Here is a 21,867-nt window from a genome sequence, read left to right as displayed (position 1 = left end):
GAGTTCTGCTGCCTCTTGACTCCAGGCATGAACAACTACACCTGGCTAATAAACACTAATGTCATTACAACCTTTTATATTGCTAAAAATAAGTACTCTTGTATACATACACCACATATACGCACAAACACGTGTGCACACATACACCTGTCAATAACCCTTAAGAACCCAATAGAGATTATAAGCCTCTATATAGTATTAGGAAAGATAGCTCTAACCTTAGCAGGCCCAGCACTGGAGTGGGATATGCTGTGAAACTAGGTTCCCTGATTCCAGCAATGAACAATAAAGGGGAAATTTTTTTAAAGTTTTAGATCCACACTAAGTCTTCAGAGCTGAGCCCGTCTTACCTGTCCTTTGGATCCCAGCTAAAGAAAACATCCAAGTCTCTGTTGTCTCGCAAATCTTCCCATGGAACATCATCTTCCTCTGGCCTCAGATTCATTGATTTAATACTTTCTGCCAAGCTAGTTGATCTGTAATATAGAAGGTTTTGCTTAGATTGTGTTTGCGCACACTCATGTGTGCACAGATGTGTTGTGCATGCAAGACTTTGTGACTGTGTGTGCCTGAAGAGGCCAGAGGTCTACATCACGTATCCTGTTCTGTCTCTCTACCTTGTTTTTGAAGACAGGCATCTCACTGAACCTGGAGACGTCACCAATTGGCTAGGCTGGCTGCCAGTGAGCCCCAGGACCCTCCGACATTACTGAGCCCCCTAGCCTCATAGGCATGCAGGGCCATGCCTGACTTTTTGTTTGTTTGTTCATTTGTTTTTTGAGACAGGGTTTCTCTTTGGCTTTGGAGCCTGTCCTGGAAATAGCTCTGTAGACCAAGCTGGTCTCAAAACTTACAGAGACCCGCCTGCTTTTGGAGTGCTAGGATTAAAGGCTTATTTATGCCACCACCACCTGACTTTTGACTTGGGTGTTGAGGACCGTAACTCATGTCCTTACAGTCACATAACAAGCACTTTACCTACTGAGCTATCTCCCCAACCTTAAGGTCTTATTTCTATAACAATGCAGTCATGGAAACATTAGCCAGGACTTTCATTTACTGGAAAGAGAAAAGGGATTTATTTTAGAAAACATGGACTCATAGATCCCAAGACAAGTTATGACAGCAAGCAAAAGCCTTTTGGAGTTCACTAGAATACAGAATACCCTGAACCTGAAGCTTGTCCAGGGAAGAGGCCTGGAAAGCACTACAGGGAGGAAGGTTAGTTCCCAGGACAGGCGGCTCTACTACATCTGAGACACAGCCTTAGCCCTCCAGCATTCTCCATGACAGGGTCAAGATTCTATGTCTCCTTCCCTGTTTGCAGTTTCTCTTCTCTTCCTCTCCTCCATGTTCCCCTGAACTCTGCTGCTGACAGCCATGAACATCTGACCTGGCCCCTCAATCCCGCTTGGCCTCTCATCACATACTTACATGTTTGCTTCAAGTAGAAGGTCTAAGAGCATCCGTTCTGTGCGCACTTGTGCAAAGTGGAGAGAATTATTCAGCCTGTTCCTAAAAGCGATAAATTCTGGGATCTTCTCAAATGCACCGTACTTGTAAGCTTGAATAATGTATTCTGAGGTCTGAGAAGGAAAGACACCACCTTGGTATAAATACTCCACAGCTCAGGCAATGTAACCAAAGCTTGCCAGCCAACTAAATATCCAAACTATATAGCCAAGGCTCTGGTCCAATCTCTGAAGGTCTGGGTCACAAAGCACAGTCCCAGTCACGAATAAAGTTACTTTTCTTTCCTCCTGCAGCAGAGTCAATGTCTCCTCTGCTAAACTGCTAGCCCCCGAGGCAGCTACCGCTAAGGCAACACACGTCTTTTATGCCAACAGGAATGTTCTATCACGTCAGCCAAAAATTTGGCAAATGCCACTCTGCAAATGATCTTACCCAATATCTTTCCAATTCTAAGACAAACTATGCTCTGTACAAAGATTTCAAAGATGCCATAAGTGCACAATCCGACCCCACGTGCCCCAAATGAAATCCTCTCTTGAATTCAGAAAGAGACTGCTCCTTGGTTGGTTCTGTCTGAATGCGGCACCAGACACAGGCAGATGAGCTTCTCAGGATAGAAGACACCAAACAAGAGACCCATCAACAGGAATGCCACCTACCCTGAGGACCATGTCAAGAACCAAGTTGCCTGAGCACATAAACTGCTAGAAAGTACCCTAGACAACCAAGGGAAAGGAGGGAGCGCTCACACGTGTATTTAACTACAGATTAAAATCATCAGACGAAATGCTGCAGAGCAAAGGCAAGACAGAGTTCCTTATCAAGCACTGGTGCAACGGAAGCCACCAGGAACAGAAGACAGATCACCCCTGTGGGCCAAGGAAGTGTTTAGCTCAATGCTGATGTCTGCCATGAAGACACTTTCTGGAAAAGCCCGTTTTTTCTGCCTAGCCTTAGTTTGCTTGCTCTGCCCCCATTTCCACTATGCCTGAGTAATTTGCCCAGTAGGAAAATAGGCCAATAGTCAACAACATACCCTCTGATACACAGCCTCGCAGGGTTCATTTCAGGCCGTGGGGTTGTGCCACGGGCGCTAAGTCAACTGCATTCGATGCGGCTTTTAAACCCCCAGGGGACACCTCGGCCAGCTGTTTGCCTGCAGTATCTGGAGAGATTAAAGACGGACGGACACAAGAAAATTAAAAAGATTATGTGTGATCCTGCGGGTTTAGGACTACCTGCCAGCTTGACAGAGGACACCAGCATGCCCCATTCAAGAGGCCCACACTTATCACATCCTTCTCTCCTCTAGTCCCCAACTTAGAAGACACAGCAGGGTTGACTGCTGACCCTTGCAATGGGAACTGACAACTTGAAAACACTTCCAGCTAGCCAGGATGGAAACAGACTTGTGTGGTTTTACACAGAATGCAATTCCAACGTGAGACCCAGCCTTCCCTCAGTGGGACCTCAGTGGCCCATAGAACGTCACTTGTGAAAAGAGACGGTAGCTTTTCAAAGAGAGAAACAAGGGGCAACTAGGGGATAAATATAGTCTGGAATAAGCCAGGAGTGGCTGCAGATCTCTGTCCATTTGACTGAGAGTCCCCCTAAATGTCACAGTAAAGTGGCTCTGCAGAGCTAGCCAAGGGCCCAGGGAGCATAGCAGGAGGCTGAGCACATCACTGCTGAGGCCTTGAGCCTTGTGGAATGCAGCCAAACACAAACACAGGCACACTAAGGACTACTGGCCAGAGTGTGCATCCACCCCACTCCCATTCATTTGTGCACCAACGAGGCTAGTTAGATGCCAGAAGGATCCCTGAAATGAACCCTGGTCACTGTGAAAATTAGCAAAGTTACATGGGTATCAGACTTTAAAGCATGACCTTTACAAATACCTAAAACAGAGACTTCAGAGAACTTTGAAAAGATTTTAACTACTTTTAATTCTGTGATGTGTGTTTGGGCAGATCCTCGGGACCTGGTTACAAATGGTCCTCATCTGCCTGACGTAGCCACAGGCCCTGCAAGTCCAGCATGCCCTTCACCACTATGCCATGTCTGTCACCCAAAAGCAAGCTTTTAAAACCATAAACATTGAAGCGACTTTTGGCAATGAATAAACCTGACACTGATTCCCAAGCAAATGACAATACACAGACATCCAAAGATAACTTTCAACCCACAGCACAAAGCCCACCAACAACAGTGGGTTTGCTTCTTAAAAAGGGCTATGTTGAAGAACTAATTAGGAAGTGAAATATACTAGTTACCCAAGGGAACAAGCACTTGGGAAACCCCCAAAACCAGAGAATGAAAGCTACAGAACACAGTATTTGGGTTTTGCAGAAAGCCACCCCAACGGGCTCAGGGCTCTGCTTCCTTAATGGGGACACAGGCACCACTGCCTCGGGTCCTTACTGATGGGCTAAGCTAAATGGTTAAAGTAGCACCAGTATATACTCAAGGAAGGGCCTGTTACTCCACAGTCAACAAAATGGTAGGTAATTCATCAGGCTCAACATCATGTACATTTAGCTGCATCAGTGACCAATCAAAACACTGACCCCTCTGAGGTCTGGCAGGAAGACAGAGAGGGAGCTTGGAGACACACACACATTGCAAAGCCCTGTTTCAAATTTTAAGCCTTCAACCTCTTCCTTATAAATACAGAAAGAAGAGCTGAAACAGTGAGATTTGAGGAAAGTGGAAAACAGAGGAGGGCAATCACAGATTCTTGAATGCACTGTGTAGCCACAGATTTACTTATCACTCAGTTCTATACACTGGAAGTTTAGCCCAGGATCTGAGATAAGGCTTCCAGCCTCTGTGCCAAGCTGGCACCTTGGAAACAACAGGCTTAGACGCGGATACCCTCTTCTCTCTCATCAGGGAGAAGGTCTCCACAGATTCCAATATGTTCAGGACAGCAGACAGACAAGTTGATAGTGTGGACTGAGGCAGAGGGGTTGGTCAGCCTTCTCCAGGATAGGAGCTGTCCTCTGCCACTGCACACCAACAGATCAGAAGACACTGTTCAGAAGTTCTGTTCTGCTTCTCTATTCTCTAACATGCCTCTCAAGAAGCAAGTGGAAGTCAGGCATGACTTTAAAGCAAAGGCCTCAAGAGTAAGATGAAACTCAGATGGCAACCAACTGCCTCACTAAGCTCAATGATGTCAAGAGACCAGGAAAATGGAAAGCCACAGGCAGAGTGTGACATGGCCAAACTCCAGAAAGTGAGACTTAGGCACACACAAGGAGCACAGCAGCAGTGGCCACTCTAACAACACGCCTTCTCTGCACACTAGCTCCTGGACAGTTTTGCCAGACCACCAACTGAGAGCATGTGGACAGCAGGAGAACATCCTTAACCTATGGGCCCAACTACGTAGCCAGGAAGACTGCCATACTGCACTCAGGTCCACCCTCACCCCGCCAGGACAGCTCAACTGCACGAGCGGCAGCCTCTGGCTTCCAATCATGACAAGGCTCTGAATAGTCTGTGAAACACAGAGCTAGGAGACAAATGACTTCTTAGTCTGTCAATGCCCAGTTGAAAATGTAAACTTCAAGGGCTCAATCTAGACATGCACATTGAACAAATGCAAATATCTCTACCTAGTGGCCTTGGATGATTCAACTCAGTCTAAGGGCACCTGTCAGCAATAGAGCACGGTACCACATGACATGTATCCTGTGACCCTAGGAAGTGGTACACCATGGACCATGTCAGTCAGCAGTAAATCATAGCACCAATGGGTTTCACTTACATCTTTCTGGTTGGAGTGGAAAAACCTGAGTGCAAAGTTACAGGACTGGGAGGCCGCAGCATACTGACCCAAGGATGCAGCATATCGGGTCAGAAGGTAGCTGAGTAGGAAAGAGAGAGAAAACGAGTTACAGTTACCTCATTCTACTATCTAATACTAGGCGACAAGAAAGAACAAACAAAAACACTATGAGCAGAACAATTTAGTTCACAGGTTCAAATTAAAAGAAAATGAACAGAGTTCTTTCTTTATACCTGAAAATATCAGAACCATAAAGCTGGTGAGAGAAAATTATGGTCTCTTCCCATATGCAAAATAGAAAAATACCTGTAAATAATTGCATAGCATAGCCAAAAATCAAACCCAAAGGGGTACTCTAGGTCACTGGCAAGGGAGAAGTAGTGACTTCAAAATATAGTGTGCTAAAGAGAAGTCCGAAACATACAGCTGGCTGCGTGGAGACATGCCACCCAACAAAAGAGGCCACATAGCCTTAGCATGATTTAAACGGTAAGCTCCTTCGTGCCTGGAGACAGCATGCCCTGCTGCTTTGCAGTGGGTCACAGCAGTGACTGGTGTCTGGAGTCCTGTTCTGCTATCATCTACAAGTGAGTATTCAGAGTATATACTACCAACCCAATGGTGTCGTGCTGGATATGCTTAGCATCAAGGCTGGAGTAAAGATCCACCACTGGCTCAAATGCACCCAGCATGCAGTAGATTCGAACAAGCAGCAATTTGAACTGAGCATTGGACGGGCTGTGGGTTAAGCCTTCTTCCAGCAGAGTCAGGGCCTGCCATACAGCAGTCTCCTCACCTAGAACCAAAGCACATCACCCACTCATCTTTAAGGAACCAAACAAAACATCAGTAACTAAGAAGGGTTCTTCTGCCCTTGGGTTGCCCATCTGCCTTTCAATCAGTGTGGATGTATCTAATCTCTAGCTTTATTTCACACTGATTGTGCATTATGCAGACACACTTAGACAGCTGCTGAGCTGGGCCCAAGGATCCATGGTTCAGTTTCCAGTGTGGCCTCCATCTCCAGTAACCCTCCCCACCTACCCCCCCATCCCTGGTGTCCTACCTGCTTCTCTCCATATATCAGTGAGCACGTGGACAGCAAGGAGGCAATAATAGTCAGAGAACTGCAACTCTGTCTTCAAACAAGAGCGCCCTAGGGAGAAACCAAAACTGTTTTTAATTGTTACCCATCGAGTGCTGCTACGGGAGACTTTGTTTACCTTTTGAGGAAGGGTTATGACAGGCAGAAACAGTGGAAACGAAAAAGAAAGTAAGAATAAGACGAGTAAGCCAGCAGTGGTGGCGTATGACTTTAATCCCAGCACTCAGAAGGCAGAGGTGGGGGGGGGGGGGCCTCCACGAGTTCCAAGACAGCCTGAGCTACACAGAGAAACCCTGTCAGGAAAAACAACACAAAACCAAACAACTGAAGACAAATAGAAGCCATAGTAATGGGGGATGTAGCATGGACATAAGCACTTCCATGCATGAGCGACTGGCTTCTACCCAGGCACCACAAAAGATGGGAGCAAGAAAGAAGGGTGGGTAGAAGGAAAGGGGGGCAGGGGTACATGGAAATAACACAAACCAGAATGGTTACAAGAAGCCACACTCAGCTGGAACAGAATATTCAAGGGGAGAAGGCGCATATGCCAGTCTTTACAAGGGAGAAGATCTGAAGAAGTTTGAGGTGAAAAGTGAGGGCCTGAGCTTAACTAACTTCACATCAGGCTCTCCTACCAAAGGTTCTTAACGCAGGAACTTAGTGCTCAAGTGACACTTCTACAGAGCAGCTTAAAGCCAGTCAGCCCCAGCTTGTGCACTGAAGGGTACCTCACAATGCACACTACACTACTCTGCTTCACAAAGCAGAGTGAGGACATAAGGTCACAGCCCCCAAGCTCAAAAGCCCTGACCAGTCATGGGACTTGCTTAAGAGTCATGGAACACCCAGCGCTCAGGAGGAGCAGATACCAGACACGTATTGTTGCCTACCTAAACTTCTGAAAATTGCTCAGGCTGGGGAAGCAGTTAATGAAATATCAGACACATGCATTAGACCAGTGTGCTCTGGGTACTCTACATATAGACTTAGCAGTATAGCAGACTGGGGGGAGGAGGGGAACTCACATCTGGATGGCTACTCACCAAATTCCAGTCCGTGCTGGTACCTTAACATCAACTCTCTGACCACACCCAGCTTCTGGTTCTTATCCATGATGTGGTACAAGCCAAGCAGCCTTGTCAGCTGCACAACACATAGATGCTGCTGCAGGGCACGGATGTCAGCTGGCAGGGCAAGCTTGTCCTCTGTTGGTGTTGACAATGGAACAACTCCAAGAAGCTGATTAATAAACTGCAGAGAGGAGGAACAAAGGTCACACAATGCATAAGACTCCTGAGATGCTCTATAGACTGTCTGCATACCCACAGCTATTGTCCAACCTCTAGCTCACACAGACCAGGTGTGCTGCAGGCCTACAAGTTAAAGATCATCATGGCTATGCAAACTGAGCCACAACAGGTCCTCCTCCACCGCCTTTTCCTTTAAGTTATGTATATGGGTGTTTTGCCTGTCTATATCTATGACAGAAGCAGTCACTAGATCTCTGTACAGATAATTATGAACCACCATGTGGGTGTTAGGAATCAAACCTGAATTTCCCCAAGAGCAAATAGTGCTCCTAATCTCTCTGCCATCTCTCCAACCCCCAAAGACCTTGTCTTTGCCATGTGATGGTGTCGCACATCTTTAACCCCAGCACTCAGGAGGCAGAGGCAGGCAGATCTCAGTGGGTTTCAGGTCAGCCTGGTCTACAGAGTGAGTTCCAGGACAGCGAAGGCGACACTGAAAGACCCTACATTGAAAAACCGTGGGTAGAGGAGGGGGGCTTACCTTTAATGATTATACATGTTTTTATAATTTTCTTTCTTTTCCTTTGGTTTTTTGGAAACAGAGTTTCTCTGTGTAGCCTGGCTGTCCTGGAACTTGTACATGGCCCACTCACCAGCTCTCAAGTGGTCACCTAGATTCTACTGAGATTCCCACCAGAAACAAAAACCACTGTATTTTTGGAGGATACTGACTACTGCCTTTTTCACACTGAACCAAAATCTGAATTCCCTATAAAAATATTCTCTTCCCTCTTCTTGTCCATCTTCTGTAAGACAGCTGTTTAGATATGCCTGCCTAGACCAAACTTCTTTTCCACTGTACTAATTTTCTCTCAAATAACTTTCAAATGTTCCTAAAACCCAGGCTCTTTCTCCCTGCATGGTAAGTTGTCGGCATGAGCCCTGTATACAAACATCTCAAGAACGGCTCCACGAAGACAAGCATGAAGTCTTTCAGAACCCAACTGAGGAGTCCACTTCATTTACTGCTCGTGGGCACAGAAGGCTTTGAGGAAGCAGAAGCAGCCCTAGCATAAGTTCCCAGTCAAGTAAGTGGCAGATACTGCTTTATTCATGCCTGCATCTCTGCACATGGTGCTATCCTACCTCAGGCACAATGTTCCCCAGTGGGTAAAGGCCCCCAACTGCCTACAAGCAAGGACAACTCTGGCACATGCACTAAACACTTTTGAATATGAAAGAGTCTAGTGCAGTGGTTCTCTACCTATAAGTCACCCCTTTTCAGGGTCACATATCAGATATATACACAACAATTCTTAACAGGAGTAAAATCATAGTTATGAAGTAGCAACAAAATAATCTTATGGTTGGGGTCACCACAACACAAGAAACTGTATTAAAGAGGTTGTAGCATTAGGAAAGTTGAGAACCACTGGTCTAGAGGGCTCCTATACATGGCTCTCCAGCCTGTAAAGAAATAGCAAGATGTACAGGCCACAAAAGTGCCAGACTTTCTTGACTTCGGGCTGCTCAGCCTTGAGATGAGAAGTCAGCCTGGTGCAACGGCTCACACAAGACCTCCATGTTTGAAGGTAGGGGAAGGACCTGGGGCCATGTGAACCATCTCAGGAAAATCAACGCCTGCTGACAAGTGAGACATCTAGGTGTGGTTCTCCAGTGGTTCTAGACCTGACAGTGCCAGGTACTATTACTCTTTACCGCCTCCTCCTGCACTAGAGTGCAAGGACAGACACGAAGGACACTAGCAGAACTCTGAGGGACACGTACTTGTGTGCACTGGGCAGCAGGCAGGAGGTCAACAAACACCTTCAGGTCTGTGAAGCAACATGGCTTATCCCCGAACTTCTGGAAATACTGGAACATTAGCTCTTCCGGGTCACCTTAAAGAGGAGGATACTACATTACTCACAGACTGGGGTGACTATTTCAGTGACATCTCTAATCTGAAGCATCTGTTTTATTTACATTAACTTGGCCTGAAGCCAGTCATGGTGGCACACACCTTTAAGACCACCAGTATTCCCTGTCTCAAAAAATAAAATAACATGAAATAAAAAAATATAAAAAAGAAAAAAAAAAAAAAGATAAGAGTTAGATATGGTGTTGCTGGGCAGTGGTGGCACATCTTTAATCCCAGCACTCGGGAGGCAAAGGCAGGCAAATCTTTGCGAGTTCAAGATCAGCCTCTTCTATAGAGTAAGTCCCAGGACAGCCAGGGCTACACAAAGAATCCCTGTCCCCAAAACCCAAGGTAGGCACACCTATAATCCCAGCATTTGAGAGGCTGAATCGGGAGAGTCAGTTTAAGGTTATCCTCAATTAATGGCCAGCTCCAGGCAACCCTTCCCACCGTCTAAAAAATAAATGGCATTGTAGCTCACAATGGGGAGGCAGAGTTCCAGGTAAGCTTGGGCTACTAAGTGAAATCCATTCACACAAAAGCAAATTGGAAAGAATGCCAATAAACGCTGAGAAATAGTGAGAATGGAAACTTCTTTTTATACTGGGTCACCAAGGACCTGATGGCCTGATCAGACACACATATAAAAAGCTAAGCCAATGTGGGGAGGGAATGGGAGAGGAGGAGGGAAGGGAAACTGTAGTCAGGATGTAATATAAATGAAAGAAATAAAAATAAAATAAAGCCAAGCCAAATATGGGCTGAAGACAGATTTTATAAATAAACCATCTTTAGTAATTAATTTTGGGTAATAAGCACATTGACTGCACTCTGAAGGGTATCCTTCATCTTCTCTAGTGCTCCTCAACACCCAACAGTTCTTACCCAGCTTGTACTCATCATTACAGCCTTGGCTCCGCAGGCGCCTGATGAGCTCCAACTTTGCAAGGTGTGGGCCTCGGACATGTCGGGCACTTTGTGATGCCTCTGTTATCCTGTCCTCTATAAACTTCACGGCGTCTTCTGCAGAGCAGTGTACTTCCCCTTCTAAGGAGCTGGAGGAAACACAGGGCAGGCACCATTACTGCCTCCAACAGGCCCCACAAAGCTGAAGCCTAGTCAGACTGATCATAAGAAAGTACACTCTGCTATCTACAAAAAATAAAATCAGCAATAAATACACACTGGCAGAATGTGACACCACAGCTACAGCCATGCCTGTAGCAGGTTTCAGGAGACTAAGCAAAGTCAGCACCAGCCTCAAACAGTCAAGGAAGGGCTCCTAGTACCTGGGAGGAAGAGGCAGACAGATCTCTATGAGTTCTACACCAGCGAGGTTTACATAGTTCCACAACTGCTAAGACCCTGTCTCAAACAAAAAAAGGAACAAAACAACAGACAATGGTGGGCAGTGTGATTAGTAGGAAATCACTTGCTTCACATGCTCAGAGGGCTTAGCACAGTCTCTACAAATGAAGTTGAGGGGTGTAACCCATGTGCGGTTAAGCAGCTGTGAGAAACCCATGAGCTGGATCTAACAGGTAACAAGCTACAAAATTATAGGCAGCAAGATGGATCAGCAGTTAAAGTGACTCTATGAGCCAGAAGCCACAGAGTATGAAGAGGGGACTCATTCCCACAAGGTGGTAGCCCACAAGCACACACACACAAATGTATAAAGCATTTTTGTCTTTTTTTTTTTTTTTTTTTTTTTTTCTTTGTTGTTTCAAGACAAGGGTTTCACTGTGTACCCCGGGGTTATCCTGGAACTCATTCTGTAGACCAGGCCAGACTTGAACTCAGAAATCCACCTGCCTCTGCCTCCTGAGTCCCAAGTATTGAGACTAAAGGTGTACATCAATACACCTGGCTAAATGAAGTGTTTTTTTTAAATAACAAAGGAAGGTTTTTATTGTAAATAAGGTATAAAGTACAACAAAAAATATTGTTCAAATTGGAACTTATGATTCTCTATAATTTTTTTTAAGAAAAATCTTTTTCAAGGGTTCAAGTTTGCATGTCAGAAACCTACACCCAAGACACAGAAACAGTTTAAATGGGAAGGTATTGTGACAGTTTTTCACTATATATTTTGAACACTTTACCTTTACTACCGAGTACACTATCCACTTTACAACAGAACACATGCGAGGCCCTGGACTTGATCCCCAGAACTGGAGGCAAGAGTGGCCACATTATAAATGAAGCCTTTTAAAAAACTGATTTTTTTAGCCAGGCAGTGGTGGCGGACAACTTAATCCCAGGAGGCAAGACTCAGGTAGATCTCTGAGTTCGAGGTCAGCATGGTCTACTGAGTGAGATCCAGGAAAGTCAGAAACACACAGAAAACCCTGTCTCAAAAACACAAAGCAAAACAAAACCAATTGTTTTTTAAAGATTCTCTATAAGCTTGCTTCTAATCACCTACAGAAAGGGAGAAGAAAAGTTTCTGCAGTAGCCTAACTGCAGTCTAGAGCAGAGACATTGGATTATAAACGTCTCTAAAAGACACTCTTGATCCACTCACAAAAAGACGAAACAGACTTACATCTAGCACATAAGAAAGACCTACAGGAATTTTCGGGAGGAAGACACCACGACAACGGCCTTGTCTAACCCCACACACGTTATACACACTGTGTTAAAGATAAAAGCAAAGTGGGGTGGCAAGGTGCTATCAGGATTTGCTTAAGGGGGATAAAGAATCTTACAGGGATTATTTTAAAGGAATGTATCTGTGGAAAGATAAAGAATAACGGATGCACAATAAAGGCCTTCTCCTCCACCACACTCAAAAAACACCACTATAATCCACCCATGCTGACACATGGCTGAATCCCAGCACTCAGGCTAAGACAAAACAGCAGTCACTGTGCTGAGGATACAGTTCAGTGCTGAGAAGGCCTGCATACTAATGTAAGCCCTGGTGGTCAACTCCCAATCCACAGAAAGTGAAACTGTAACTCAAAGATAACAACCATTTGGGGACACAGATTTAAAATCCTCAGGGTGTCACTGTAAGCTACCAAAACCACACCTTTTAAAATGTAAGGTAAAGGCTAGAGAGATGGCTCATCAATCATGCTGTTCTAGTAGGCTGTCAATCCCAGCACCCACATGGCACTCAATCCCGTTCCAAGGGATCCGAGTCCTCTTCTGGCCTCCCTGAGCACTAGGTACACACAGGATGCATGCATGCCTATCTATCTATCTATCTATCTATCTATCTATCTATCTATCTATCTATCTATCTATCTATCTCCAGGCAAATTGTTCATGTTAAATAACATCTGTGAAGAAATTTAAAAATATGTAACACATACATCACTCCTTACATAATGACAACTAAAACTAAAGACTGTTCAGATAAGAAAATGAGAGCTAGAGAAATGGCTCAGAGGTTAAAATCACCAGCTGCTCTTCTAGAGGTCCTGAATTCAATTCCCAGCAACCACATAGTGGCTCACAACCATCTATGAGATCTGGTTCCTGCTTCTGGTCTCCCCAGGTGTGCATGCGGACAGAGTACTACATACAAATAAATAAATATTAAAAAAAAAATAACAGATATGAAAGAGAAGAAAGATGACAACTTACTGTTCCCCTTCAGCAGGAGGTGTCCAGGCCTCTTCAATCAGTCGAAAGACAGAATCGAAATAAGTCAGATAGAACTGCCAGTCATCTGAGCTAAAATCAGATTGAATGATGCACACAGGATTAAACCCAAGTTATGACAAAGCTTCCTTAGGAACCATGACTTCAATTGATATTCTAAGTCATGCCCAGGTGTCCCAGGACCCACAGGGTGGTGCTGCAGGGGCTGTCAGAGCCCAGGGCTTTTCAGATGCTCAAAGACTAACATTCATAGAAGAAAATTCCCCAGTGAGCTCTTCCTAAGGAGCTGGGATGAAGAGGGAAATAACTTGCCAGGCAGTGGTGGCACACACCTTTTCCCCCAGTACTCAGGAGGAAGAGGCAGACAGATCCAGAGCAGCCTGGTCTAGAGAACATGTTCCAGGACAGCCAAAGCTACACTGAGAAACCTTGTTTCAAAAGGCAAAAACAAACAAAAAGTGATACAGTAACTCAGCGCTCATTCTCCACCCTTGCCCAGGCATCATTAGGTCTTACCAAAAAATAAAGCTCACTGAAAATTTGTAAAACCTCTCAAATACACCCAGAACTCTCTACAGCACACAGCAGCATTAGTCTCAGAGCCAGAAAACCTCCAGGGGCTCTCAGCTCACAGGCAGTGGCGTCTACTCACTTTTTCAACAGGAGGCGTCTGGAAAGGGCGTTGCACTCTGGCCACCTGCTCAGTTTCTTGTACATGGCCATGCATTTGTTTTCCCGACTCTGAATCTCACTTGTCAATTTCTCTATAATAAAAAGTATAAAAATTAATGGGCTATTTTCATGTCTAATAGAATAAAATCTAATCACTGGGGGGGAAAAAGTCCCCCCCCTTTTTTTTGTTCCCAAGAAAATAAACTCAGGTGGTGGTGGCATACATCTTTAAACCCAGCACTTGGGAGGCAGAGACAGGCAGACCTCAGTGAGTTCCAGGGCAGCCAGGACTATTACACAAAGAAACTGTCTCCAAGAGCTAAAACATAAAAAATGAACTCACTCTTAGAATACACACTAGTATTTTATAAAGATCCTCTTCCTAAATAGAAAACTGCATTTGCAGCAATAAATTTGGATGATCACTGAAGATCCACTGAGCTAACTCAGAACTGGAAAGCTCAGCTGACACACTCACTTGGTGCAGATATGCATTCAGGCCTAACACCCAAATCTATAAAAGAAAATGAAGTAAAATGGCCAGGCAGTGGTAGTGTAAGCTTTTAATTCAAGCATTTACGAGGTAGAGGCAGGTGGACCTCTGTGTTTGAGGCCAGCCTGGCCTACAGAGTGAGTTTCAGGACAGCCAGGGCTACACAGAGAAACCTTGTCTCAAAATAAAAAAACCCAAACAAACAAAAAGATCCCAAAAGCAGTAACTGGGACCAGGAGTGGTGGTGCTTAGCTATACTGCCAGCATTCAAGAGACAAAGGCTGCGGTAAGTACATGTGAGGCTGATTTGGTTCACAGAATGAATTCCAGACCACTCAGAGCTATGCATTGAGACCTTGTCTCCAAACAGGACATTTTTTTTTTTTTTTTTTTTTTTTGGCCAGGCATGATGGCTCTGGCCTGTAATCCCAGCACCCATGAGGCCAAGGCAGCAGGATTGCTGTTTGAGGAAGTCTGAGCTACAGGCAGAGTTCCAGGCCACCCAGGACTGCAGAGTTAAGACTCTCAAAAAAATGAAAGGCTCTTAGCAGTTAAGAGCAAGCATTTGTTTGTTGCTTTTGCAAAGGACTTGGGTTTAATTCCCAGCATCCACATGGTAGCTCACAACAATTCATGACAGCAGTCTCTGGGGGATCCAATGCCTTCTCTGGCCTCTGTGTGCACTACACACATAACATGCACTCACATACATGCAGCAACCACCCAAACACATACAGTAAGGCCTAGCAAGAACAAGCAGCAGCAACGGGACTGTGACAGGATTAGAGACGTAGGATACTGTCACACCTTCAGTCTGAGCCCTCAAGAAGCTTCAGTTAAAGACAGTTTAACCTGAGCTGGCGTAGTAGTGGCACACTCCTTTAGTCCCAGCACTCAGCAGGCAGAAGCTAGAGGATCTCTGTGAGTTTTACGGCCATCCTGGTCTACAGAGGACAGCATTCCTACGAGAGGAATCTTGTCTCAAAAAGGCAAAAAACAAAACAAAAAAGTTAAACCCCAGGAGTTTGTGAGCAGCACAAACTGGGGGTGGGGAAGGAAGAGTGAGATGGGGGTGGCCTGGGGGAAGTTGAGAGGGTGGAGAATGATTACAATCAAAATGTATTGTATGAATTCATTTTAAAAAATTGTTAGTGTCTCTACACAGCTCTGTTATCCTGGACTCACTGTGTAGATCATGCCTGCCTCTGCCTCCCAAGTGCTGGGAATAAAAGTATTTAATAGTTTAATCATAAGGCAGGCGGATCTCTGTGAGTTTGAGGTAAGCCTGGTCTACAGAGTGAGTTCCTGGACAGGCTCCAAAGCTACAGAGAAACCCTGTCTCAAAAAACCAAAAATAGTTTAAATACAAATTTAGAACACAGAAGTATACAGCAAACTCTATGACTGTATGGGAATATGTAGGGAGATAGTTCTGTGGCACTGACCACGCCCATTGGGGGGTGGAGCCATGGGCGGAGTGACCTGTGGAAGGAGGTCGGAGGGGGCCAGGAAAGGCTCTCTCTTTCTGGCGTGACTCGGACAGGAGAGGATCGGGTTGAATTTCCTGGTGTTCATCTGTCTAGGTTGTAAGTTATTTCTCCCTGAATAAACATCTATTCGGCCTATTTGTTTATCCTGATCCTTATTTACCACGATAGGAATATTTTCCCACCACAAATAATTTTCATCTTCAAATTAAAAACAAAACCGAAAACTTTTAAAGTTACCTCCTAATTTCCCTCTAATGACATCCAGGGCTTCCTGGTACTTCCCCAAGCGTTCCAGGATCATATAGTAAAGTTCAACCTTGAGAAGACACAAACAGAGCACTGAGATATCAGCAGGACACACCACCTGTGTATTCATTACAACTATTAACAGAACCTGTCAGTGACCTTCCCTTTCCACACACATCTTGGCAGAGTACACTTTCCTGAGACAGCTTGGCTTCATGGTGCCTAGACTAAGCCAGGGCCCCACTGGGGTGAGCCGCTCTGAAGCGGCCGTTGGGATAGGAGCCTACAGCACTGTGGCACTGGGAAGAGTGGAGGAAGGCACATACTCACTTCAGCTTCAGCTTCTATCTTGTCTTCTTTCACCATTTTCTCTACCATCCTCTCTGCCAGGGGCAGAAACATGGTTTTTGAGAGGTTTTCATCTCGTGCAGATATAGACTACAAGAGAAAAGATAAGAGTTTTTCTGTGACTCTCTCCTGCTTGCTCTGTTCACATTAACAAGCAGATCGCTATGACCTGACTCTGGCTCCCAGTCCACTGTGCACATACATATCACACCTAATCTGGATCTATCATGTGGATACAAGGAATGGTGGCCACCTTAGCATCCCATGCATTCCTACACATGACCTATAACTACTCAAAAGAGGATGGGTTTCTGGTGGGTATTACACACATTACTAGCTAGGGTGCCAAGAAGGAAGCTGTTTACATTGTATCTTGATATGTTAACACAGCTAGAAGAGAATACATGCCAATACCATCTACTTACACAGTTCTTGCTATTACCATACAGCCATCATTTTAAAACCAGGACCACTGCTAACTGAACAGTGCACAGACTCTGCTCAGGGCGCACACAAGGAACACAACCTTTCAAAGTAGGTATGTATTCACTTTACAAATAAAAGAAATTAGGGGAATGCCAAGTGGTGGTGGCACACACCTTTAATCCCAGTGCTAGGAAGGCAGAGGCAGGCAGATCTCTATGAGTTTGAGACCAGCAAGTTCTAGGACAGCTATAGCTGTTACACAGAGAAACCCTGTGAAGAAAGGAAGGAAGGAAGGAAGGAAGAAAGGAAGGAAGGCAGAGAGAGAGAGAGAGAGAGAGAGAGAGAGAGAGAGAGAGAGAGAGGAGTTCCTCCAGTATCTTGGCAATTTGTGGTAAGCCCCACACACTTGAAGATAGTCCTGCCCCCCCCCCCCCCCCAGAGCTTGGTTTGTTGAGCTGGATTTTTATCTTTTCAGACACGGTTTCACTTATACCCTAGCTCAGCCTCAAACTCCAAATTTCCATGCTGTGCTAGGGTTCCAGGCGTGCATCACCATGAAACTGAGGCTTCCTAAGAACAAATATAAGTCAGGTGTGGTGCACATCTGTAATCCCAATACTCAAGTCCTCTGCAGACACTTGAGTTGAGAGCCCATTCTCAGTAAACTAATAGGACAATGGAGAAAATAACAAGCAGCCAGGCATGGTGGCCACCTCATCTGTAATCCCCAAATTCAAGAGGTGGAGGCCTCGAATTTGAGGTCAATCTAGGTTACAAAGCAAGTGTACAAGGAGATACCCTGTCTCAAAACAAAACAAAACAATACTAAATAAAGGAAGCTGGAAAACTGTCTCAGTGGTTAAGAACACTGGCTGTTCTTCCAGAGGACTCTGGTTTGATTCCCAGCACCCACATGGAGGCTCAAAACTGTTTGTAACTCCAATTCCAAGGGATCACACACCCTCTTCTGGCCTCAGCAGCCACCGGTTCACACATGGTGCACAGACATACATACAGGCAAAACACCATACACATAAAATAAATGCAATTAAACAAAGACTACCAGGCATCCTCAACTTGAAAAGCCAAGGGGTGATCCATCAAGACCCTCCTGACACTTGGGCAGCATATTACCCAAGTTCAAGACAATGGTAAAGACAGACTAATTGATCCTGAGCAGTGTACTTACTTGCATGATTAAGCTCATCACGGACCAAAAGTAGTAAGGGTTTTTGGGGACAATCTTATACAGAGCCATGCCAGCCTAGAAGAGAAAGAGCTTAATTTAAAAAATATCAGATAGACAACAATCAATAAACTGAAAATGAAAACAAAAATGAATCTGGGTGTGTGGTACATTTCCACGGAGACCAGCAACACAATTATACACTCTAGTTGGTAGCAGTGCCTGGTCACCTCATCACTATAGCAACATGAATAATCGTAAATGCCAAGTTTTACATTCTGAGAGACAGACAGTTCAACTTTGGAACTATTGAAGTCCAAACTCATGAAATGGATGTGACACAGTACGGTTCTAGGAAGAATACCAAACCCCACGGAATTTGACTGAGTGTCCATCCATGTGATCTTTAGGCTGAGGTGGAGTTCAGTTGGTAGAATGCTTGCCCTTCATGGCCAAAGCCCTAGGTGCAATGCATACACCAGGCCCAGGGATGGGTACGCCCGCCTGTAGTCTCAGGCACCTGGGAGACAGAGGCACTTTAATCACCCTCAGCTTCCCAGGGAGTTCTGAGGTCAGCCTGGGCTGAGAACCCATCCAAGAAAACAAGCCACAGCAGCAGTCCTCACTGAAGGCACTAAAACAGCTATGGCAAAGCAGGGCCACCTGACAGGAGCTGAGCTTGGTGGGGTATATTAGGTCCTTCCAAGCTATCAAAAACTACAACTGACCCCACCAGCCATACAATGGAACGTGGCTGTAATGAGCATGGCCTCCCAGAACTTGAGAGTGCAAGGTAATGCTTAGATATTATGAGTGAGTGAGCAACATGAGACCCCGTCTCAAACAACAGACAGAAAAGGTGACTAACCCTTTTACACAATATGCCCATCCTTGGAGCAGATGCAAACGGAAAGCTTACTAGATTGGTGTCCCCAAGGCCCTTTGAACTTAGGAAAGGAACCTTTTCCAGGCATGAGCAAAACCCAGCACAAACAAGAAAGAGATAAGGCAAAATGTAAACCACACACACAAACAATCCACCGGGGATGATGTGTGTTCATGCATATGGACTCACATGTGTGCACATGCCTCTGGAGGCCAGAGGGCAACGTCAGGGATTGGCCCTCAGGAGCTGTTCGCCTGGCTTTTTGAGACCAGGTCTCTTACTGGGACCTGGGGCTTGTCAATTAAGCTAGGTTGTCTGGCAACAGAAAAATATGAGGCTCCTTAGCACTGGAATTACAAGTAAGCCATCATCCTTAATGTTTTACCTAGACACTGAGACTCAAACTCAGACCTTGTGTTTACATGGCAAGCATTTACCCAACTAAGTTATCTCTCCACTCCTTGATTCTTTTCTGGGCACAGGGTATCCCACAGCCAAAGTTGGCCTCCGACTTGCTATGTATCTAAAATTGGCTCTGAATTCTTATCTTCCTATACCCATCTCCCAGATGTATAACATACACCTAACCAGTTAAAATTTACCTAGCAATAGAAATGTGCATAAAAACACCATGGTACAGGCTAGAAAGAAAGCTCCATGATTAAAAGTACAATGGCTCAGTGTTAGGAGCACTGGCTGCTCTTCCATAGGATCCAGATTCAGGTTCCAGCACCCACAAGGCTGCTCACAGCTGTTTGTAACTATAGACCCAGATGGATAGTTGCCCTCTAGTACTGTACACAAATATACAAGCAGAAAACACACAGACACACAAATAAAAGGGGCTAGAGAGATGGCTTGGGTAAAGAGCATATACTGTTCTTCCAGAAGGCCTGAATTCGATTTCTAATGCCCATGTCAGGCACATCACAACTGCCTGTAACTCCAGTATGGGGTGGGGGGGTGGGGGGGGGATCTGATGCCTCCAGCACTTACATGCATGCATATACCCATACATAAGCATAAGCACACACGTGCATACACACTAAAAGTAACAATAAATAAATAGAATCACATGTCAGGTGATTCCAAGAAAGGTGAGATCACACCCATGTTGTCCATGCCTCTTTAAGAGAAAATGGAGAAGGATTTCTATAAAATCCTCTGAAAAATAGCATTTCAGATGGACCTCAAAAGACAAAGTGAAGCTCTAGGCTAAACAGGTAAGTCAAGTCTCAGTAGGGGAAATGACTATCACCAAAATCAAAGTGAGTCACGGGGTTGGAGAGATGACTGACTCAGTGGTTAAGAGAGCCTGTTGTCCTTCCAAAGGACCCACTGGCAGACATACACACAGAAAAAAACTCAAGAGGGCCGGCCGAGCAGCTCAGTGGGAGAGCACTGGCCTAGCACCAGAAAGCCTGGTTCTTCTGCCTCTGGCACTACAAAGAAGGCAAGGAGTCAAAGCTGGGCTTTGCACTGAGGGTGGATCAACACCAGGTACATAAAAGACCCTGAAGCACCAAACACGAGAGAGGAAGGAAAATAAGCGCATGAGAGACACAAGAAGTTCTTCTACTTTGAAAAAAATGTAAGAGAATATAAACTTGATTCTGGGGAAAGCTTTCTATTACCACAGTATCAATACCCTGCCTGACTTCCTACAGTGTGATACTGCAGGTGAAGAACAGTTAAAAAACTCAAATTTTAAAAAGGTGTGTTATACACACCGGCAATCCCAGTACTCAGGAGGCAGAAGCAGAAAGCTCGAGCCTGGCTAGAAACTGCTTATTAAGTTCAAAGCCTATCAGGGCTCCAAGAGAAGCTTTGCCATCAGAATACTCAGCTACATACAAGCAAGGGTTTTGTTTTGTTTTGTTTTCAGACAAGGTCTTGAATTCATTCCAGAGCCTTGAACATAAAATCATTATGCAGCAGAAGATGACTTTCAATTCCTGATCCTCCTGCCACACACCCAGATACTTAGATTATAGGCATGTGCCACTACGCCAGGCTTATTCTTAATAATACGTTAAAAAACCTATAAAACACTACACTGAGTTTGGTGTGCTGACATACTTCTACAACTCCAGCCACTCCAGAAATTGGAGGCAAGTTGAGGTCATTCTGGGCAAGAAAGGGTCTTTCATGGTGCCCAGGCTGGCTAAACCTCAAACCTCTCATCTTTTTGCCTTCACTTCCAGAGTGCTGGAATTACAGGCATGTGCCACTATGCCTATCTCACATGATGCTGGGAGTAAACCCAGAGCACTGAGCCCAAGCACTGAGCACTCTGACTGAGCTACTTCCCCAGCCCTAAAACAACTTCTAAAGAGCTAAGAACACATCAAGGGTGGGGCTGGAGAGAGGACTCAGCTGTTAAGAGCACCAGCTTCTCTTCCAGGGGACCTGGATTCAATCCCCAGCACCCACATGGTAGCCTTCAACGGTCTGAAATTATAGTTCCAGGGAATACAACACTCTCACACAGAATATATACAGAACACACTAGAGCACGTTAAAAAAATAAATCTAAAAAAAAAAAAAAGAATACAGTGCGGAATAACACTGGCCTAGCATGTAGACCCTGGGTTTAAACCACTGTGCCACAAAAAACAGTAAATAAATGTCACCATAACATCCTTCAAACATATACAAAGAACTCCTAATAAGCTACCTCTGGAAAGAAAGAATTAAGTCCCCCAGCCTGGGGACTTCTTCTCTGGTGAATAGGCTAAAGCAGCTCAATTAATTGGATGTAAACTATAGATCATCTGTCTGTCTGTTTTGTGCTCTGTGATCTCTGCCTATTCATTTTCTGAAACCTGAACAGCAATGTCACTCAAGGGAGCAATCTGAAGCTGAAAGCAAACCAAAGCAAACACATCGGCAGCCAGCCAGAGGCACAAGCACCTTCCCCAAGTAAAGCATTTCAAACCACAGACACAGCAGCTCAA

At 45.1% G+C, this 21,867-nt stretch overlaps 1 protein-coding gene across 1 annotated transcript in view; it reads right to left on the bottom strand.

Moving 5' to 3' along the window:
• Naa25 (N-alpha-acetyltransferase 25, NatB auxiliary subunit) overlaps positions 1 to 21,867 on the bottom strand; it is a 44,725-nt gene that overhangs the window by 11,172 nt on the left and 11,686 nt on the right. The window contains exons 5-17 of the mRNA XM_051176575.1: positions 18,028 to 18,102; positions 16,395 to 16,502; positions 16,056 to 16,134; positions 13,816 to 13,927; positions 13,146 to 13,235; positions 10,434 to 10,603; positions 9,416 to 9,528; positions 7,421 to 7,628; positions 6,336 to 6,425; positions 5,885 to 6,065; positions 5,249 to 5,348; positions 1,435 to 1,586; positions 351 to 476 (exon numbers count right to left, since the gene is read on the bottom strand). Coding sequence (XP_051032532.1) covers positions 351 to 476; positions 1,435 to 1,586; positions 5,249 to 5,348; positions 5,885 to 6,065; positions 6,336 to 6,425; positions 7,421 to 7,628; positions 9,416 to 9,528; positions 10,434 to 10,603; positions 13,146 to 13,235; positions 13,816 to 13,927; positions 16,056 to 16,134; positions 16,395 to 16,502; positions 18,028 to 18,102 — 1,604 coding nt within the window. The remainder of the gene's footprint in view (positions 1 to 350; positions 477 to 1,434; positions 1,587 to 5,248; positions 5,349 to 5,884; positions 6,066 to 6,335; positions 6,426 to 7,420; positions 7,629 to 9,415; positions 9,529 to 10,433; positions 10,604 to 13,145; positions 13,236 to 13,815; positions 13,928 to 16,055; positions 16,135 to 16,394; positions 16,503 to 18,027; positions 18,103 to 21,867) is intronic.

Source organism: Phodopus roborovskii, unplaced genomic scaffold (genome assembly GCF_943737965.1).
Source record: "Phodopus roborovskii unplaced genomic scaffold, PHOROB, whole genome shotgun sequence".
Classification (NCBI taxonomy): domain Eukaryota; kingdom Metazoa; phylum Chordata; class Mammalia; order Rodentia; family Cricetidae; genus Phodopus; species Phodopus roborovskii.
The sequence above is the reverse complement of the archived record's forward strand: the minus strand, read 5'-3'. Positions and strand labels throughout refer to the sequence as shown.